This window comes from Saccostrea cucullata, unplaced genomic scaffold (genome assembly GCF_032062105.1).
Source record: "Saccostrea cucullata isolate Sc308-1 unplaced genomic scaffold, CSIRO_AGI_Scuc_v1 ctg772, whole genome shotgun sequence".
Lineage (NCBI taxonomy): Eukaryota > Metazoa > Mollusca > Bivalvia > Ostreida > Ostreidae > Saccostrea > Saccostrea cuccullata.
In genome coordinates, this window is record NW_026925407.1 from 41,274 (window position 1) to 63,515 (window position 22,242).

The following is a 22,242-nucleotide window of genomic DNA, read 5'->3' on the forward strand; positions in this document are numbered from 1 at the left end:
AGAACCAAATTCAATTGTTGGAAAGTTGTTACATGATACTCAGGTGACCTATAAGGCGCGTGGGCCTCTTGTTCTTTAAAAACTGTAGCCTTGCCATAACTTTTAATAGATTGGATCTACACGTATAACTTTCATATTTCATGTGTATTCTTGTGACAATACCAACATACCAGTACTTGACCTTGGAGTTTGACACTCTTTACAGTCCTTCAGCCTTGCCCATAACTTTTCATAGGTTGGAGCTATGGCTAATCTTTCACATGTGTATTCCTTTTTGAAAAGACCCAACATATTTGACTTTGTATAGTTTGACCTATTTTTTTCAAAAAATTACCAAACTTTAAACATTGATCTGCACTTTTGAAGTTGATGCTAGGGGTTTCATCTTCAATGGGTATTAATTGTGACAAGATCTTTCCTTGGATATAAATATTTTTGAGCTTGACTTTAGTTTGACCCACTTAAAAAAAAAATTTAACCTTGACCAAAGCTTTATAACAATTAGTACTGGGGCTTTCATATTTCACAGGTATATTTCCCATGATATGTTCTTCCAATGGATACTAACAATTTTTACTTTTTGCTGCTATTAGCCTTGAGAGGGGAATCAGTGTTTCACAAACATATTTTTATTTTTATTTTACACTACCCTACACCAGTCCACTTTCCTTTATATTCAAATTTGGCCTCTGTATGTATCAAATAAAAATTGCCTTCCTTCTTACGGTTTTAGAAAAAGTAAATAACACCATAACTTCTTTTTATTTTTGTATTTCTTTGAAAAAAGAATGAGGATAGAGAGACAGGGAAATAGACATGATTATGGGTTTTAATGGGATTGACATACATATAGTTCTGAAAAGCAGCTCCTGACAGTCACAACCTAATGTGATTAGATACAAATACACTCAAGTACAAAAACTGGATATCCAAGGTAAAGCAGTGCAGTTTTTATCATCAACGGTCTGTATACAAGATAGGCATTAGATAATACATTAGGTAGAAAGTTTATGGACATTCAGTAAACATTTGCACTATTATAAGACAAACTTCTCACAAATGAAATGAAAAAAATAAATAATGAAGTCTTCTTGGCTGACACAACATTTCCTGATATCTGTGTCTTATATGAGTTGAATTTAATGGATTGTAAATATCAAATCAAAAATTCATTCAAATTTTGACAAAATGCTTGATTTTTTTTAAGTAATGCCCAGGAAAAACAAGTCTTCTTTCAAGCACACATCTCAAAAATAACATATAACAAATCTGGCATAATAGTGACATAAAATAGAAAGTAGAAGAATATATTTTAGTATAATCTTAATACATGTGCAGTTCTACATTTCAGCACATACCAGCTTAAAGTATTGTGAAAACTAATGACCAGATCCATACATTCATAGAATGTGTATTTTTTTCAAATTTTGAATCAATGTCTTGACAGTCATTCATTTCTTTGGAAAATACAGAAGCTGAAGAAAAACATGAAGGAAACATCTGATGTGACAAACCCTGTATTACTGGATATTAAAAGGGAAGGATAACATTTGTTCAATATGTTTATCCACTAACAAGTTACCTCTTGTATTCTTGAATAAAACACAAACTATCTTTCATGCATAAAAGTTGTAAAAGTAACAGTTTAGAGGAATTGAAATGAAAAGTAAAATTGTTTGGCACATTTATAGATAGCATCCATAGTTCACTTCCTGGGTCATCCCAGTAGCTTATAAATAGTATCCATTGTTCACTTCCTGGGTCGGCCCCTTAGCCTCTTCTTTACTGTTTCATGTATGTTCTCCTCTGGAGTAGTGTGCTGTGGGAAAATACATCATAAACCTTTAAATATTTACTGTTTTTACTTGTAACAGAATAATAAAATTTAGAACATGTAAAATGAACTTTTATTTATCTCTTTGACTATAATAACTAACATTGTACATTTAACTTGACTTACAATGAACTGCCCACAGTCTAGGGGCTCTGATATCTGTAGTGGTTCTTTGTATAATGCATGGCGAGATTTTTTACGAGAGGGGGGTTCTTTGACTTTTTCTGCCGACATTTGTGTCCCACAATCCTCTACTTCCACCAGATTGTGGTTTGGCGAGGGCATTTCTTTGATTTCCGCCAGGTGTTTCTTAGCTTCAACATAAAACATAAGCTGCAGTATTGTATGCATATACTTGTATGACAGATTTATTTCAATCAATTGTATATAAAATGCTCCTATTTTTAGTCTCTGAGTTCCAACTTTACAGTAAAGGGATAAATAATGTACATGTACATGTATATATACCTGATTTTGAAACAGGTGACTTTTTCAAGGCTGACAGAAGGGATCCAATTCTCTTCATGGATTTATTTTCTTTATCAGCAGCTTTGCACTTTGATGACTCTTTTGCCTCCTCCTGTAATACAATCTCTGAATATAGGGACATCGTACATTAAGGTTTGATCTTGGATATCTTTGTACTGTTTTTCTTCATCATATACAAACAACAAACATTATCCTGCCTCTGATAAAAATCATGAAATTTCATTGGTCAAGAATACTGTATCAAACAATACTACATGTATGTTGTCTACCCACATCATATTGCTAATGTGCCCCCTCCACGTGACCTACCCACCACACATCAAATCAATATGCCCCCTCCACATGACCTACCCACCACACATCAAATAAATTTGCCCCTCCATGTGCCATACTGCACAGATCATAGTCATGCGTTGTTTTCATTTGAACATGCAAAGAGCCTAATAACTGATGTCATATAAACATTAAACGACATCACAATGTAAACAATTGTTTTGGAGGGATTTGCCAACTCAGAAAAAATAACTTTATTAAGAAATCTTTGACAGGATAAATTCGTTAAGTAGACACTTTGAGGGGTAATACACCTGGCCCAAAATGCATTTTTTCAAGGACCCCACATATTTCCGTAAAACCCCTCTAAGTGTCTACATAACTAATAATGTTACAATACAAGTCATTATACATGTCTATATTTGTTTTTACCCTGAGGAGGTCAGTAGAAGATCGTGGTTTCTTTCTCGTCCTGCGCAGCGTTTTGGCGGCAACAGGGGGTGTGGCATCAATCTGGATCCTCTCCCTCTCATCTCCCACATCCTCAGACAACAGCGAGACATCACTGTCCTTCTTCTTAGAGGCAGGGGTCTAAAAAAACAAAAGCCACGTACCAGTAAATATTTTTTCTCTTTCTTAAACTGCTTCAGTGACAGTACTGAATGACAAAAGCCCATTTCTAAGATTATTTTGAAGTACACCTTCATTAACAAACCTCAATATCTGGCATAGAGTACGACCGCCTCTTTCTTCCCCTCCGAGTGGAAGTCCTGCGCAGTGGAGTTTCGCTTGTATCTAAATTAGATACATCTGATGATATAGAGGTATTTCTCTGAAGTAGATAAAAAATTATTTCAATTGAAGTCACAGATTTTGGTACTTTATAGTTTTTCAAATTTATTTCAAACTAGGAGCCCCCATCCAAAAAATATATAAATTAGCATCAACATGAATCATGAACATGTTACTCACCAATCTGGATTTCCTAGTAGATGATACGGATGATCCAGATGAAGTCAGCTGTTTTATAGTTTCTATCTGGTCCCGGACCACAGCTTCCAGATGAGACTTTTCCTTTTCAAGCTCTTTCACTTTTTCTTTATCCTCCTTTTGTTTTTCAATTATTTCTGACAGGGAGGAAACTAATTTATCCTTCTCTTCTTTCCAAGTCTGTAACAAATAAGTAAAAGAGTGTTTCCTAAAAGACAGTTGGCATTTCTATGCTTAGTTGTAGTGAGTTGTGTTAAAATGTATAAAAATTGTGGAAAGCAAATTAAAGCCCGAGATAACTAGAACTGTCCAATTCAGATTTACCCCGCTGGGTTTTTCAGAGAAGGTGCCAATTCAAAAATACTTTATGGATCTTGGGTGTTGAAAATTACTTGACAAAAATTTGCAGTGAAATATTATCATCTTTTCTTAATGAATGAAACAAAGGTGCAACCAAATGAAACATCAAATAATACACTGTAATTCCGGTAACATTTATTTTTTATTTTGCCATTTTATTTTTTTTTTATTTCTGCATTAAAAAAATATATTGCAATTATGTGTTATGTCACTCTGCAAACTGATTGTAAAAAAAACCATTATACAAAATCAAATTAATGATATATCAATTTGAAATGCATTTTGAAAATAAAGAGCGGGTCATCCAGTAATGAAGTGCTTTTAAATTACAATTAAGAGAAAAGAGAAGAGAGATCTTTAATTTTGTGCCTTATTCCCTAAAAAGATTAGATAGCACACACGCTTGATAAGAGATATGCCTTAACAACTTCCAACAAAAACTCATTAATTTTTTTAACTGGATGCATGTCCAGTCATTATTGAAAGACAAAATGAAATTACATTATCTTCTGTGCAATGTAAAAACTGTTTTTAACACTTGATGATGTTTCTTTTTATAAGTTTTTATGAGTAGTTTTAACCTGTAGTATTTTTGAACAGATATTCTAGATTCTATATCTCAAACCTTATACATGAGCCCAAAATGAACAAGTCAATTTAAATAAAAAATAAAACCTGTAAAATGCAAAAAAATTAACAAAAAGATTGAAAATTCCAGGTGCACACCTTATATGGTTTTTACAAATTTTCAGATTAATCCTTGCAATAGTTTCTGAGAAATGGTCCAGACAAAATACACAACATAAAAATGAAAAAACACCTGTAAAATTCAAAATTATCATCCAATCAAGATGAAAATATCAGGTGCACAACTTCATATGGTGAATAATATGTGTACAAATTTTCAGACAAATCCTTACAATAGTTTCTGAGTAATGGTAGGACCACACAATTTTTCTACAAACAGAAGTAACTGTTTCTATTTGACCGACGGACATGGTGATCTAATTGCTAAACTTCGTTTGCGATAATTATGCACCGCCTTCAGATTTAAGATTCCCCCGTCAATCAAATAAATTAAGGTCCATCATTGGGTACTTGAAAATTATTGACATTTAGCTGCTAGTCCCTGTGTATATCTTTTTCACCTTGTTAGACACGCGTAGCCACCATCAAATTAACTTTTGGTCTTTTGATGTTTGCTGCTGTAAATTGCCATCCCAATGAGGGGTCATTTCGATGCAAACAATTTTAGCTTGATTATAATTGATTCTAATTATCTGTATTACAAACATTGAAAAATGAAAATGTTCTCAAAGTGTTTCAATAAAATAAATCAAGATCGTGTAATTTTTTTTTTTATGAAAAGTGCATAGGTGGCTGTAATTTTGTTTTTACTCGTAAAAAGATTCTTGGTTTGAGACGCAGCGAAAAAATTACGATGAAAATAAAGGAAAAAATAACCTGGTAACATTTTTTGCATGAAATGGATAGTAAGGTTGAAAACAAAATGTCTGATTAGTAACAACTTCGCCTGGACAAGTATTACAGTATTTAGAGTTTTTTTCTTTTCCTTTTTATACGCCCGTCTTAAGACGGGACGTATTATGTTATAGGCTTCGTGTCCGTCCCCTGTCTGTTAGCCGTTTCCGGCTCATAACTTTAATACTATTAGGCCTAGGATTATCAAACTTTGTCATAATGATGCATCTTGGGTAGAAGGTGTGTCGCGCACAAAAAGTAGGTAGTCTTTTAAATTGAAGTTATAGCCAAATATGGAAAAATCCTTTATCCTTATTAGAAAACTATAAGACTTACAATTATCAAACTTGGCCAGGTTATGTGTCTTAGGTAGAAGGTGTGTCGCGTATTTCAAGGTCACTGTGACCTTTAATTTAAGTGAAATTTTAAAAATAAATGTGTCTTTTTACTATTATTTACACAAAATAATGAAAGTATTGATTTGTCCTTATTAAAAAAGTGTTAAATCAAGGCCTTTATTTTTTAAGCAAATCTTGATGACAGCAATCTATAACAAATATAATGTATGTTAGAGAAATCCTACCTCTCCCATGAGTGTAATTATCAAGCACTGGCTAAGAAGAATTTTGATAACAGAAAATTGCATGTCAAATTAGAGAGAAATTAATGAGTTTTGAGTGTGAGGAGTTAACTTTATAGAGCATCGGTGTTATCTATGTCCCTTGAGTATTGGGCAAATGGATAAGCCTGTTGAATTAAGAATAGCTCTTAATTGTTGGCTAGCCTAAGTTTTAAAATGAATTTGATGAAAAGTAATTAAAACTAATTTGATATTGCACAGCTAATGATATTTTATAAAAATATTACAATTAAAACTTAATTTTAGTTGGAATCAGCATGTCCATATGAATTACATATGAAAACCTTGACATTAAAATTTCCAAAAAAAAAAAAAATTTTTATTTTATATGTTTTAAAAAAAAAATTTGGTTTATGAAGAACCATTCATCTCTTGAAAGTGTAGGCATCCAGTTAAAGATTAATTAATGAGTTCAATGTAGGAAGGCTGGTTGTATTAGACCTTTGGGGATTAGTCAGAACTGCTGGTCAGTTTATAGCATATGTCATTTGATGGCCAGCCTTTTCTTTTCAAAATTAATTTGGTACCAAATTAATTGTTAAGAATAAATTGATATTGTTTAATATGATGGGCATTTGACAAGGTCTAACACAACCAGCACAGAAATCTATCAATGATGTAAAATTTATTATAATTAATCATCAAAATAAGAATCATGCTAGACATAGCTTTCTTGCACCTAAACTGTGAAATTTTTTGACGGGCATATCATGCTGTGGCGCGGCACTTTATTTCTTTGTATAACCGAGCATTTCTTGCACTATCGGTCAAGTCACAGGTGTTAAAAATTTTTAAAAGAAACACATATAAAATAAATCAAGATTTTGTTTAAGTTTTTAAATTTTAATCTGAATTTAGGTTATCGATAAAATACACACATTTGTATGTAATTTTAACTTAACGAAACAGTCGTTGAAATGGCGAATTTTTTAAATACAGAATGTACATTATATAAAATAGGACCAGTTTATTTTTATACAAACGGGAAGTAACTGTTTCTATTTCAAAATCATTTTAAATCTAATTGCTACAAGAGCTATTTTTAATTATGAATAGTTTTTAAGATTTTGAAAGGGACAGGCAAGGAGAGTGTTTTACTGTTGAATTTATACCTGTATTTTATTATATTTCTTTTCACAACTAAACTCAAGTCATTTCTCTCAAACAATATGAGGTACATACAGTAGATTTTTTTTTTTTTTTTTTTTTTTTTTTTTACAAAACTCTGAGACCAGTGCTTGTTTTAATATCTATTATGTCAGAAATTATGGAATTTTACAATGATCATTTATTATTACTAATGATATTTTTTATTAGATTGCTCTACTAATTTTACATGTATGATGAACAGTAGGCCAGCAAAAGGTAATAATTTTCATTGACTTCCTGTGTATACTTTTGTGTAATAAGGATAGCGCTTCCCAACGGTCTAAAATTTTGCATTTTTTAGGATTATGAAATTCAAAATTTAAAAGCCTTTAAAGTTTAATATAACAAAACAATTGTTGTCTTAAATTAAAGGTCACAGTCTTTCAAATGTACTGTACCTTCATTTGAACATCTTTATCCTTATTTTTCTCTACAAGCTCTTTGACTTCATCTTCAAGTTGACGAATTTGCTTATTTCCAGTCCGTAAACTGTGGTCTTTTTCCTAAAATAATAAAATGAATGCACATGTATTTAACAAAATGTGAAATTACATCATTTCAACATCATGAAACTACTCAAGGCCTTTAAAATTCAAATCTTTCACCAACAAATTAGGTTGCCCAAAGACTGCAAAAACAGATTCTCCTCCTATAGACCTTTATGCAGCATGTAACATGTTCATACAGAATAACCTGTTCATCTTCTCACTTACCCTGATTTTGACTTTCATGTCAGCCATGGCTGCCTCGTGTTCCTTCTGTATATCACTTAGCTGTTCTCTGGCCTCCTTCTTAGCATCTGATTTCAGAGCTTCACATTCAGCTCTTGTTTCTATCAAAGATAAAAAATACCTAGACATTGTTACTGAGCATAAAATACAGGCAATACTTCACTATGAAAAAAATCTGCTGATAAAGGAAGACTACATGTACAAAGGTGTAAGCACATTGTTTTTAGAACTGGTGAAATATAAATGCAAAGAATTATAATACATGTAGATGCTGGTTTCGTGAATAAAGTACTTGTTTACCAGATAGTGATTTTTCTAAATCCTTTATCTCTGCATTGTTCTCTTTCAAGATGGCCTCCAGTTTTCCTTTCTGTTCCCTCAGTGCCTTGAACTCGCTCTCTCTCTTGTTGTACCTAACCTCAACATCAGATAACTTAGCCGTCAAATCCTCCACCTTCTTGTCACTCCAGGAATCTCTTTCTTCTGTTCTCCCAAGCTTTTCCTCCAGCACTCTCTTCTCCTGCTGTAGACTCTCCACCTGAGTCGTCACACCCTTCAGTGTGGTCTGAAGACTTTCCTTCTCTCCCCTAACTTGAGACAACTTGTCCCTCAAATCCTTCACAGCACTCTTGGTTTCTCTCAGTGATAAGTTTTCCTGGGCCAGCTGCTGGTGTTCGGCCTCTTGTTTCTTCAGTGATGAGATTTTATTCTCAAGGTCTTTTTTCTCACTTCTCACACGTTCGATTTCCACGGAGAGGTCACAAACTTTCTTACTGAGGTCCCGGATCTCCACACTGCTTGTACTGGTGGTAGACAAAAGAGACTGGTACATGTTCATGTATTTCTCACATTCTGTAAAAAGAATTGACATACATGTATGTATGCATGCAAATGTATTCATTTATTTTCCTTTTCTCTAAAAAAAGATTACATTAGCTATACTTAGAAATCTCATCACTCAAGGGATTTTTTCCAGACATTAAAGGATTCTTTCATTATAAAATATATTAATAAGGAAAAGATTATAAAATCTGACAAACAGTAGCTTTTCAGCATGTCATTCTAACATAATATTCTTATATACATTTTAGACCAAGCAAAAATTTTTTATTTAATTTAGCGCTTTTAAAAAAATATTACCATTGTTAACATTTTTAAATTTTCAAGTTCATGTACCAGTACGCATAAAATAGTTTGAAAGGTAAAATATAGTTTTTGTACCTTTTTGTGATTTTTCGATGTTTTTCTCATGTTGCTGTATCAGTGTGTCCTGGTGTTCCATGGTTTCCTCTTGTTCTGCCAGGGCTGTCTTCAACACAGCGATACATTCCTCATTAGCTGTCGCATCTACATAGAATTGATTATTGTAAAGAAAATATGTTCATTAAGCTCCTGTAAGTACCAGTACACAGAGCATTAGCACTGACAGTTACCCCACCTCTGTCGATTTTTCCGTGAAATCCTGGCTTACGATTGGTTGAAGTTTGTCACGTGAAGGCGGTGGATTACTTATACCCGGTCAGTTGTAAATCCATACCCGGTCAGTAAAATCTATACCCGTTCGATGTATTACGTCACAAACACAAACGTGACGTCATAATAGGCACAGTATAAGCGCGATGAAGCATTTAGCAGAGAAAACCATTTATAAACTACAGATAAAACGTAAATGTTTCATCGGTGGGGTAAATTCGTTACATAGTCTTTGAGTGACAGGGTATGGAATGATACCTTGTTAGGTATCGCCAGGTATGAAATTTACTAACCAGGTATCATCCCATACCCTGTCACTAAAAGACTATGTAACTAATATTACCTTTCATGGCTGCCTCATATCGCCTGTGTTCGTCAGTCCGCTCCTCCACTAACTGTTTGTACTTCATCTTCTCTGTCTGTAGTTTGCTGTCCTTCCTCACTAACTCTCCCTGTAATTCTCGTATCACGTCCAACTTCTGGGTCAGCTCGTCTCGAAGACTGTCAAGGTCAACCGAACTGCCAGGCATGCTCAATCTGGGCTCCTAAAGAAGTATTTGATTGGTTAAAAATGATAAATTTCTAGTTATAGACAAAAGGATAAAAATTTAATTGCTATAGACCAAAGGATTAAAAGTTGACTGTTTTAAATGCAATCAAAAATTAGATATTTTTTAATATAGCTTCATAAAAGTGTTGTTATCTGCAAAATTAGAGATTCATTCAATAATTAATAAACATTTTACAGGTGATTAAAAATTTGACTTAAGTCTAAGTCTGTTTCATGATCCTGGGACCTGGAAATCAATGCATTCAGTTATTCAGATATAGAAAGTTGAGAAACTGACTAGTTTTAACCATGTCTTTTCAATCTGTCAATATATATGATAAAGTTGCTAGTTGGAGGCTCATATATACATGTATTTTATTTTTTTTTTATGATGATGCTGAATTACATGTATTAAAATAAATCTCTTCCCCATAAAAGATACGGAAAATGAAGAGTAGTCCTACCTGGTGTACAGTTTTGCTCTCTGCTTCCTGGATTTTCTGGTTTAGTTTTGACACCTGATCCTCTAGGTCACAGATTTTGTTGTTCAGCTCCCCGATGTTTTCCCCGGCAGTCTGAAGCTGCTTCTTCAATGTCTGTTCCCTTTCATGACTCTGTAAGCAAAAATAAATTCTCATTATCTCAAATTTTCTGAAAATTCTAGATCTATCCAAAAATGGTATTTTAACATCTCTATTTCACTTTCCATTCTTCAATGCCACATCTATGAAGCAAAAATTACAATTACCGAGTCCAACTCTTTGTGGATTGTTGGACAAATATTACAGGAATCCTCCTTAGTGTCCTTGGTTGACGATATCTCTGATTTTAAGTTTTCCACTTTTTCCTCCAATCTTTCTTTTACTCCCTGCAGCTCATCAATTTTTCTGTGGCAGTCTGATAGCTCCTGTATAAGCTTCCTGTTGTGGACATCATTTTTCTGATCTGAAGCTTGACTAGCCTCGCTAACTTTATTTTCAAGGTCAATTTTGATTTGTTCTAATTCTTGGCATTTTGCCTTCATTTCACTTAGTTCTGATGTAATAGAATTCTGCCTCTCTACACTGTTTTCTGCCTCTTTCAGCCTTCCTTGCAAATCCGTTAAAATTTTCTCTTTACTTTCTATTACATCATTCTTTTTTGTCAGTTCCTGTGAGAGATTTTCCAATTTTTTTGACAGATCACTTTTCTCATCCTGTATTGAACTCTGAATGTTTTTAAGTTCTTCACACCTCTTTTCAGCGGTCTCTAGCTTCGTTTCCAGTTTTGATACTTTCTCCACATATCCTGCATCCTTGTTCTCTTTTTCAAAGGACACTTTGGAGAGTTTGTTTTCCATTTCTTTATATTTATTTTCAATATCTGTTTTCTCTGCCTGAAGGATTTTCCACTTTTCTTCTGATTCACTACAGTTCTTTTTTGTCTCCGCCAATTCAGCCTTTAAATCTGAAAGCTCTTTCCCATCTCTTTCCATACAATGTGTCCTCTCTTCCAAACTCTTTATCTGTTCCTTCAGCTTTTCCTCGTTTGAAATCCACTCATGTTTTTCCTCCTTTAGACCCACTAGTTCAGCTTTGGTCTTTTCATACAATGTTTTCTGCATGTGAAGAGAGGACTTCATTTCTGCGAATTTTAATTTAGTGTCACTCAGTTCGTGCACCTGGCCGTTTGTAGTGTTCAGCTGTTCCATCATGTCTGCCTGAGCTGTCTGTAATCTCTCCAGTTCTCCTTCCTTTTCCTCTAAGTTTTCCTTCAGAATCTCCATTTCCTGTTTAAATGCATCATACTGATCTTTTGTCTGTTCAAGTTTTTCTAAGGTTTCTACAAATGTCTGTTCTCTCTTGGCCAACTCACACTTGACATTTTCAAACTTTTCTTCTAAGTCAGTAACTTCCATGTTTTTAGCTTTCAGGTCACTTCTCAGTGTAGATAGTTCTTCCCTTAACTTGTTTACCTCCCCTTTAACATTCTCTAAAGTTTGTTCAAGCTCTTCATACTTTTTCTGCCATTCCTGACACTGTGGACAATTGGCAACTTTATCTTCCAAATCCTTTATAATCTTCTCACTTTTTTCTTCTTTATCCTCCAAATCTTTTATCATCTTCTCCTTCTTTTCCAGTGTCTCACAGGTTTTCTCTAGGCTTTTGAGTCTAGTTGTTGCAGTTTCAAGTTCAGATTTCATTGCAGTGCTGACATGTTCCTCTTTCGTAACATCTTCCTTCAGTTTTTCTACTTTCTCCTTTAAGTCAGTATTCTCCTTTTGAATGATGACAAACCTTTCCTCAGAGTTACCCTCCTGCTGTTTTAACTCTGTTTCCATTTCCTCCACTTTTCGCTTCAGTTCCTCATTTTCCTTTGACATTTCCGCCATTTTTTCCTCTGTTTCCTCCTGATCCTGTAAGTCTTCCTCTAGCATTTCCTTTGCTACTTTCACTTTGTTTAATTCATCATTCAGTTCCATATTTTGCTTGGTTTTCTCTTTATAAAGTTTTTCTAGATTCACTGCTTTGCGTTCTAGTTTCGCCTGATTACTCTGAAGTTGTGAAATCTCTATGTTTGCCTCATCAAGCTGAAATTGCAAGTTATTTCCCATTGAAACATTCAGCTTATTTGCCTGCTCCTTCAATTCTGCAATCTCCACATCTTTTTCAGCTAATTTTGATTTCAAGTTTTCAATATCTTCCTCTAAAGCTGTGGGCTTTTCTTTATTCTCTTTCATCTCTTCCACTTGTTTAACAGCCTCTTCCTTTTCACTTTGTAGATTTTGAACTCTAGATTCTAGTTCTTCACATTTTCTACCTAGTTCCTCAATCTTGACTTGAGCCGTTTCGTTCTCCTCAGACTGCTTGGAGAGTCTCACTTCCAGCTCTTCGTTTGTCTGTTTTGTCCTGTGGAGAGCCTCCTCTAATTCCAGCGTTGCTGCAGAGTTTTTGTCGAACTCTTCCTGCAGATCTTTCAGTTGTTTTGACAAGTCCTCCATGAAATGATCCTGGTGCTTCTTGTGTTTGGCTGGAGACTTACAGGGGCTGTTGTGTCGCTGCTCTGCCTTCACCAACGACAACTACAATAGAGAAAGAAAAATGTTACCATAATTAACACTTTCAAGAAGTTACTGTCCAAATTACTTCAACTGCTTATCTAATTATGTACATAAAGCAATCAATTACAAATAAAATATTTATTCCACATGAAAAATTTGTATATAAACCCTGCATGGCTCTTCAGATTAATAATATTTCTAGTATTCAGGGCACATTACCTGATTCTTGAAGTTGGCTACTGTAAAAATGTGGGCGAATTCAAAGAACACAGCATATTTTCTTAAACAGATGACTGGGCGAATTTAAAACGGGGCAAAATTGTTCGCAAGTGGAAAAGGGCGAAAATAATACAGGGTGAAAATATACCTGTATACAGTATCTTTGCCTTGTAGCCATTAATCAGGGCTGCAAGTCCCATGTTAACCTACCTGATTTTTGAAGTTGGCCATCTCTGTGTTGAGCCATTATTCAAGGCTGTAATTCCCCCATTAACCTACCTGAATCTTGAAGTTGGCTATCTCTGCCTTGTAGCCATTAATCAGGGCTGTAAGTCCCTGTTAACTTACCTGATTCTTTAAGTTGGCTATCTCTGCCTTGTAGCCATTATTTAGGGCTGTAAGTCCCCGTTAACCTATCTGATTCTTTCAGTTGGCTATCTCTGCCTTGTAGTCATTAATCAGGACCATAAGTCCCCTGTTAACCTACCTTATTCTTTAAGTTAGCTATTTCTGCCTTGTAGCCCTTAATCAGGACTGCAATTCCCGCATTAACCTACCTGATTCTTTAAGTTAGCTATCTCTGCCTTGTAGCCATTAATTAGGGCTGTAATTCCCGCATTAACCTACCTGTTTCTTTAAGTTAGCTATCTCTGCCTTGTAGCCATTAATTAGGGCTGTAAGTCCCTGTTAACCTACCTGATTCTTTAAATTGGCTATCTCTGCCTTGTAGCCATTAATTAGAGCTGTAATTCCCACATTAACCTACCTGATTCTTTAAGTTGGCTATCTCTGCTTTGTAGCCTTTAGTTAGGGCTGTAAGTCCCTGTTAACCTACCTGATTCTTTAAGCTAGCTATCTCTGCCTTGTAGCCATTAATTAGGGCTGGACTTCCCCCTTTAACCTACCTGATTCTTTAAGTTGGCTATCTCTGCCTTGTAGCCATTAATTAGGGCTATAAGTCCCCTGTTAACCTACCTTATTCTTTAAGTTGGCTATCTCTGCCTTGTAGCCATTAATCAGGGCTATAAGTCCATTGTTAACATACCTGATTCTTTAAGTTGGCTATCTCTGCCTTGTAGCCATTAATTAGGGCTGTAAGTCCCTGTCAACCTACCTGATTCTTTAAGTTGGCTATCTCTGCCTTGTAGCCATTAATCAGAGCTGTAAGCCCCTCTTTAACCTACCTGATGCTTTAAGTTGGCTATCTCTGCCTTGTAGCCATTAATTAGGGCTGTAAGTCCCCTGTTAACCTACCTGATGCTTTAAGTTGGCTATCTCTGCTTTGTAGCCATTAATTAGCGCCTGCTCTCGCTTTAAACTCTCCTCTTCTTCCTTCTCATATTTCATCTTCCATGAGTCGAGGGAGGTTTTCAGGTTGTCAACTTCATCTGGTGATAACATAAGTAATGCAATAGAAACAAAACTTATGTGCCAAGGGCTACAAGACTAGTGCTAGTGTTGAAGTCTGAAATAACACATGGTTGAGTAACATTGCTTTGTTGTTCTTGAGGAGACTATTCCTATGCATATGTTTTGTGTCAAATTTTTATCTTGAAAATATTTTAGCCGTAATCTAATCCCTAAGTATATACATGTAATTTGAACTTTAATTAATCCACAAAACATGGATTGATTGTATGTTGTTTAACGTCCCTCTTGAGAATTTTTCACTCGTATGGAGATGCCACCACTTGCCGGTGGAGAGCTACAAAATTTTGTCCTATACTCGGCACTCAGGGCCATTTAGCAGTGAGGGATCTTTTTCGTGCCAACATCTACTGTGACACAGGACCTCGGTTTATACAGTCTCATCCGCAAGACTTGTTTTCATGTCCCACAGTGGGATTCGAACCCGCAACATTAGGATTGACTCCTTACTTTGTGACTCTAGAGCAGACGCTCTAACCACTGCACCATGCGACACACAAAACATTGAAAGTTACCTTTAAATAGGATTTAACATCACACTCTCATTTTTCAATTTTCTTAAACATACAGTGGAATCATTAAATGCGGTGGTGGCTCAATTTTCACGAATTTTACCTCTTATTTAACAATGTACATATTCCACGAATGAATGAACTAGGAGTACATCATATTTCCTTTTGTAGTTAACAGAGAACACACAAAATCATCTCCCAACAAACTGTAGAATTTAAGCAATCCATGAAAATTGGCCCCCATGAATTTAAATGATTCCTTAGTAGGTGATAAAACATTACTAAGAACACCTCGATTAAAGTAATCTTTAAATTAAGGAAAAGTCTCAGATCAAATGAATGTTCTTTAAGTGTGTATGTCTGGATGAATATTCATGCAAGTTTGGACTGCATGTGAGTCAAAGTCCTTGGGAATGGACTTGATCCAAAACTTCTATTGTAATGAATTTGATTATGTTGGACCACCCAGGCAGTCAGCTGCTACATCCAAAGCATGTCTGATAGTGCACATCCCTATATTCAAGTTGGTTTAAGAAGGTTTAAAGTTACTTTTAAATAAATCTGACTCAACATCACTCATGTGAAATGGAGGTCACATGCAGCCTAAAAGTGAGTCTCCTAGATTTATCTTCAATTCAAGTTCAATGATATTAAGGCTTACAGTAATTGAGGAAAGTAATTGCTTCAAAAACTTTAAACCATACAATTACATGTATCTAGAATGCAATTTTGTTAATTTCAACCCAAATCACTTTACAATTGCTATGTTGACATAGTACTTTAGCATTTTATACATGTATTTGCTTTTACCAACTTGTTCATTTGGTGTATCACATGTATTGATAGACAATCCTTCCTGACATAGACTTGGTTTGAACCTTTGGTTTCATCATAAAAATACATACTTGTACGAAAATCTGCCACAAATTCAATCAAGGCCTTTGATTTGACCTTGGCATCAGTGTCCTTCTTTACTTCACCTCTCATGTTTTAAAAGTGACCTTCTAAGCTGTATTTACTGTAGCTAACTAAATTCTTTATAAGTACTCATCATTGCGAGATTGTCGTTTGGTATTTATAAGCAAAACAAAATTTTTCAAGAATTTTAGTTACCAGGGTTTGTTTTTTTACAAAAGAATTTACATCTTAGGCCAAAATCAGTAAATTCTTATACCTTTCTACCTCCAATTAAATTGAAAATTTTTTTAATCTTTTTTTTTTATAGAAGGCATGTAGAAAGATTTTTTTGTGCTAGCAAAAAAGAATCTTGAATTTTGCAAAAATAGTGAAAGCAATAAAAAATATTTAATTTTGCAAAATTTTACAATAATTTTACTATTAACTGGTTATTTATCTCATTTCGAAGTTCTTTTTGTAAAACAGACCCCTGCATTGTGTAGTCTTTGAAAGTAAAATTATAGGCAAGAATACATTTTTGCAAGCAGGCAGTTTGGTGTAATTATGTAAAAAAAAATGTTCTTGCAAATAAACAATGATTTAAAGTAAACAAAATTTCCAGGAACATTTGTTTTCAACTGCCATCCAAACAGATCTTCTCCACATCACTGGACAGTGCTTGTATGTCAGAGAATAAAATGACTGAGACTTTCATGAACAGAAATTTCTTAAGCCTCCCATAACTTTCATAATTTTTTTTCCTTTTCTGTCATATACATGTATTTAGATGATTCTATAATCAATACTTGTACCTTTCTCCAGCCTCAAAAAAATGATAAGAGACAAACCCTGCTGCAGGCTTCACATACTGTGACACAAACTCACCTGTAAAGAGAATTAAACAGGTGTAATTACAGGAATTTACATAATATACTTAAAATAAAAATCTGTCACCATATGCTAGCCTGCTGTAGGAGTTTGATTCTTGTCATTTTCAAAAGAAAAATAAACAGAATCAATGTTCAGTATTTTAATCAAGTTATTTACTTTTACAAAACATACTTTGTACAATTTATGTATGATAATTGTCATATCACAAAGAAAACATCACTTTGCCTTAATGTCCCTGCAGAAGGCTAACCAGTGACAACATAAATATTGAAACATTCTCACACACGATTGATAAAAACAAATTAATAAAATGATTTTGTGTGTAAAAATCTTTTACTGATACGAATGTGGTGATTACAACTTATTTTGTGATGAACTTCTGTTCAGCAGATGATTAGAATCTAATGCATAAATAAATTTATTTACTCAAATAAGTATTCAAACTTTCAATATAAATGCTACATGTGCCTGCATGTAAATTGGGCTGTCAATGATGAATATAAAATTACCGTAATATACCTGTATCTAATAGCACAGAATTTCAGAAAGTTGCAGTACAATATTGATGACCAGGTACAAAAAAAACTAGAACTGTCCAAACGGGACAAAATACCCCCCGCTGTTTTTTTTCAGAAGTAACTTTTTCCATAATAAAGATATGTATCACACATGAATTATGAAATTTTTCTTCCAGTGACCTTGAAATTCCCAAAATGACCTTGGGTCAAGGTCAAGACATACCCTTGGGTCATGGGCAATCTTTGTGTGAAATGAGAACCTACCAAGTTTATCCATAAAAAATATATGGACCGGAAAGAATTATGAACTTTTTCTTCCAGTGACCTTGAACTTCCCCAAATGACCTTGGGTCAAGGTCATGACACACCCTTGGGTCATGGGCAATCTTTGTGTGAAATGAGAACCTACCAAGATTATCCATAAGAAAGATATTGACAGGACACGAATTATGAACTTTTTCTTCCAGTGACCTTGAACTTCCCAAAATGACCTTGGGTCAAGGTCATGACACACCCTTGGGTCATGGGCAATCTTTGTGTGAAATGAGAACCTACCAAGTTTATCCATAAAAAAGATATGGACCGGACACGAATTATGAACTTTTTCTTCCAGTGACCTTGAAATTCCCCAAATGACCTTGGGTCAAGGTCATGACATACCCTTGGGTCATGGGCAATCTTTGTGTGAAATGAGAACCTACCAAGTTTATCCATAAGAAAGATATGGACCGGACACGAATTATGAACTTTTTCTTCCAGTGACCTTGAACTTCCCCAAATGACCTTGGGTCAAGGTCATGACACACCCTTGGGTCATGGGCAATCTTTGTGTGAAATGAAAACCTATCAAGTTTATCCATAAGAAAGATATGGACCGGACACGAATTATGAACTTTTTCTTCCAGTGACCTTGAACTTCCCCAAATGACCTTGGGTCAAGGTCATGACACACCCTTAGGTCATGGGCAATCTTTGTGTGGAGTAGTAGATTCTAATGTCCCTCCATAAGAAAGATATGGACCGGACACGTTTGCACAGACAGACAAGGTGATTCCTATATACCCCCCAAACTTCGTTTGCGGGGGGTATAAAAAATTGTGTAGAACTTTTGAAAATAATAACTATTTTCTATTCCTACAAATTGTTAATTTTAATACTTATAAAATTTCCAGCAGGTGCAAGCTGCGACAGAAGATTTTGAGGGGGAATTGTACGACTTTGAAATGTCAGACACTAAAAGCTTCAATATATTGATCTTTTATCCTCAATATTTGTATTAATGAAAAGTTTTCTATAGAATTTATGTTCCCTTACAACAGAAATTTCCTTATAAAGGAGTTCTTTAAAACCAAGGTTTTAACTGTATACTAAGACACAAATTCTCATCAATGACAGCCCAACACTGCAAAAGCAAAATTGCCTTTTTTTTAAATAAGATAATGGTATACAGAAATTCACAATAAAAATTTTCCATAGACATTCATCACACTCCACTTTCTCTTTCAATTAGTTTGAAAGACATGCAGTAATGGTAAAAAAACTGGATATTCTAAAACTATCAAGTAATACAGATAGCATGCATTAAATTCCATGATAAAATGGCACACAGTTATGATAATTCTCTGAAGAAGGAGTTTACTTTCTAATCCGTAAATTGTACTTTGCTAACGACTTCCTTTTGCCCTTAGTGGCAGACTTTCTTTTTTGTGACCTAGAAGTTGGGACCTTGTCTTTATCGGACACTCTCCGCCTCTTATTCTGAGAAACATTGGTTTCCTCCTCTACCGCCTGTCGCTTTTTCAACAAAGCAGCATTTTCCTTATTTCTAAGACACTCCCTGCCCCTTGTTGGGTCTTTGGCAGGAGAGTTCTGAAGTCTTAGTAGACTAGTTTTTGTCTGCTTTATGGGGAATTTGTTCTGAACAGGAGTTAGCACGACCTTCAGGACTTGATTGTGACCTGGTGCGACTTGACTAGTACTTCCTGGCCTCAGTAAACTAAACCCCCTCTTGGGACTGTCAAAAGGAAACTTGACCACCCCTGAGCTAGGAGGAGGAGCACTGATAGGCTTGTTATTCACTGAGGATAACCTCCTAGTACCTTGTAAAGTCTTCCTGGTTGTCTCCACCGTCTCATCACGGCTTTTTATCTTCTGATCGGCCATCTCCAAGGCTTTCTTGCTTTCGATCAGGGCCTTTTCAAGTTCTGCCACCTTCAAAGTGAAAAAAAAAAATTACAGAATAGAAATCTCACAGCAATTTGAAAACAATTCACAGAAAGACAATATTCTCTACATCACAGTCCCACCTGTTCTGCTTTATCAGCCTTGTCCTCCTCCAATAAGACTTTCAGATCCTGAATCTCCTTTTCTTTTGCCTGGAATGTCTCCCCTGCCTCTGTTAACATCTCATTCAGCTCCTTTATTTCATCATCCTGTAAAAAGATATAAATGGTTCTTAACCTGTTTTCTGTCTATCATTGGTCTCATTATATATTTGCATCAAACAGCTTGATTATAATTGCAGCTTATAAACCTTTTCTTTGAGGGTGGTTTTGACTTCCTCCAGCTGATTGGTCAGGGTCTCTAGGAGAACCGAGTCCCCCATGTCAGCTGACCCCTGGGTGGAAGACTGTCCACTGATCAGAACCTAATCAAAGGGAAATCAATTTAGCATGCTTAGTGTTAGAATATTATTTTATGTTAAATAAATATTGAAACATAAATTTTTATTGTTCTAATCACCCCCCTTTTCTGAATATCACAGGTTATAACACTTTCTTAAAGATCAGGATGGGGACTGAAACTAAGCAAATTAAGACTGCCCCTTAACAAATATCAAGGAATCTTTGGTTAGCATGGATATGTTCCATTGAAATAGCCCTAAGTAATACATGTATATCATTATACAATACCAGCAAAAAGTATAAATTTAATGAATTGATTTTAGATATAATGGAAAAAGTGTCGTTTGTTATTGGAATTTTTTACTTTACCTTTTTTAATTTGGCCTCATTTAACTCTTTCCTCAGCCTTTCTATCTCTGCATCTTTTTCCTAAAAATATTTTTGCCATGTAAACAGTGCAATACTTGGATCAAGCTTAAAAAATTGTTTGACCTTTAAGAACGGATAGGTAGGTAGATTTTTTTTTAATTGTAGTTTTCAGGTTTTTGTTGGAGAACAAATCAGAGATTTTCATAGGGTTGCTTAATGTAAATAAGTTGGTTGGTAGGCAACTGCAAACATACAGTATTTTATTTTAGGCTTTCTAAATGGATAACAAAATGGTACTTTTGAAACAAGTCCTCTATTAAAGCCAAAAAATCCTTTTGATTAGGGTTGTCAAAATATTTAATTTTCTTAGTCGAACATTCGATTACATTATTCGAACGATAGTCGACTATTCGGAGCATTTTTTATAGCACAGTGTTTTTGAAAGCTTATTAATTAAATTGGAAAATGGGAATTGGAAACATACACCATCCACACCTCCAGTGATATTGTTAAAAATACTGTTTGTTCAAATAATGATTGCCCCAGCTATCAAAATGTCTTTTATGTAAGATTATTGTACATGTATTAATAATTACCGATGTTTAAAAACTTCACAGCTATGCATATTTTGTGTGTTCCTAGCATTTGAAATCCGTAGCGCTAGGTTATAAATATATTTGGTAAAAGTCAATTAAATAATTTTCAAAGTCCAGTATAGCATTTCGTAATTTACAACAATAACAAAAAGGCCAGTGATTTGGAAATAATTATCATGGTATGTAATTACTCTCCTCTAAATACATGTATGTACAATGTGGAAAATTATTCATATGCTGTGACTGTTTTTGAGCTCTTATTCGTCTGAGGATTTTCACTATATAGTTTGAGGAAGGACACTTTTTTAATTTTGAGATGAGAATTTCATTATCAGCTCCTTTTCTTGCATTTATTTAATATTCGAATGTCATTTCATTATTCGATCGTTGGTCTATTCAACTGATAGTCGAATAGTCGACTATTCGTTGACATCCCAACTTTTGATGTATATAAGTACAATAAAAATGACTTTGAAAATTCACCTTATTCTTCATTTGCTCTTGGTAGAAGAGAATGCTGGAGACCCATTCATCATCCTTGTCTGTCATGAAGTCACTCTGTTTCTTTCCTTGATTTTCATAAGCATCCATCAGAATTTGAATTCTTTTCTCATACATTTCTTCTGTGGCCTCTTCATTAATTCTGATACGCTCACTGTCAAATCAAAAGGATGTGTAAAATTATAGGTAAACCTTTATTATAGTCATCACATATTCTTGTCTGAGTACAAAGGAGTTAGGAACAAATAATAATGAGTCTAAGCAGTCCTAAACCAGATACTTACTCAGTTTAGAATTTTGCTAAACATATGGCACAGTGAATAACATGTACATGTGTTAATCAAATATACATGTTTGTTTATATTCTTTCAGATCCCTAATCTAATGTCTGAGACTTTAGTCCTAACACAAACCTGCACTCATCTTCAATCTCCACTAACTGCTTCATCATCTCGCTGCACACCTCGTCACGAATCTTCAACTCTAACTGCAGCTTCTCTCGCCTCTCTTTTATTAATTTGGACTGGAGCTCTTTTATCGTCTCTAAAAGCTCCTGCCAAATGAAACACCATAATAAAGTTTTTGATACTTTACAGGTATCTTTGTACAATTTTATTACTTTCAGTACAAAAATTTTACAATTTTATGTAGAACTCTCTTCAAAAACACATGTACA

General features: G+C 34.6%; 2 protein-coding genes across 3 annotated transcripts in view; one reads left to right on the forward strand and one right to left on the reverse strand.

Annotated features, from left to right (window-relative positions):
* Positions 1–22,242, forward strand: part of LOC134268771 (uncharacterized) — a 209,676-nt gene that overhangs the window by 30,214 nt on the left and 157,220 nt on the right. The window lies entirely within an intron of this gene.
* On the reverse strand, positions 756–22,115 carry LOC134268762 (myosin-11-like). 2 transcript variants are annotated; one of them, XM_062750999.1, is made up of 20 exons: positions 21,980–22,115; positions 21,549–21,720; positions 20,470–20,529; positions 20,010–20,123; positions 19,783–19,908; positions 19,576–19,687; positions 14,485–14,618; positions 10,720–13,032; positions 10,436–10,585; positions 9,765–9,966; positions 9,170–9,295; positions 8,249–8,800; positions 7,931–8,049; positions 7,616–7,720; positions 3,569–3,766; positions 3,312–3,428; positions 3,029–3,187; positions 2,303–2,414; positions 1,961–2,148; positions 756–1,819 (listed from the first exon to the last, which is right to left on the reverse strand). In XM_062750999.1, the coding sequence occupies exons 1-20, from the start codon at positions 22,015–22,017 to the stop codon at positions 1,751–1,753; spliced, it is 5,166 nt and encodes a 1,721-aa protein (XP_062606983.1). In that variant the 5' UTR covers positions 22,018–22,115; the 3' UTR covers positions 756–1,750. The 2 variants fall into 2 exon arrangements, with proteins under 2 accessions (XP_062606983.1, XP_062606984.1); XM_062751000.1 differs by lacking the exons at positions 14,485–14,618; positions 19,576–19,687; positions 19,783–19,908; ... (2 more) ...; positions 21,549–21,720; positions 21,980–22,115 and adding an exon at positions 14,415–14,456.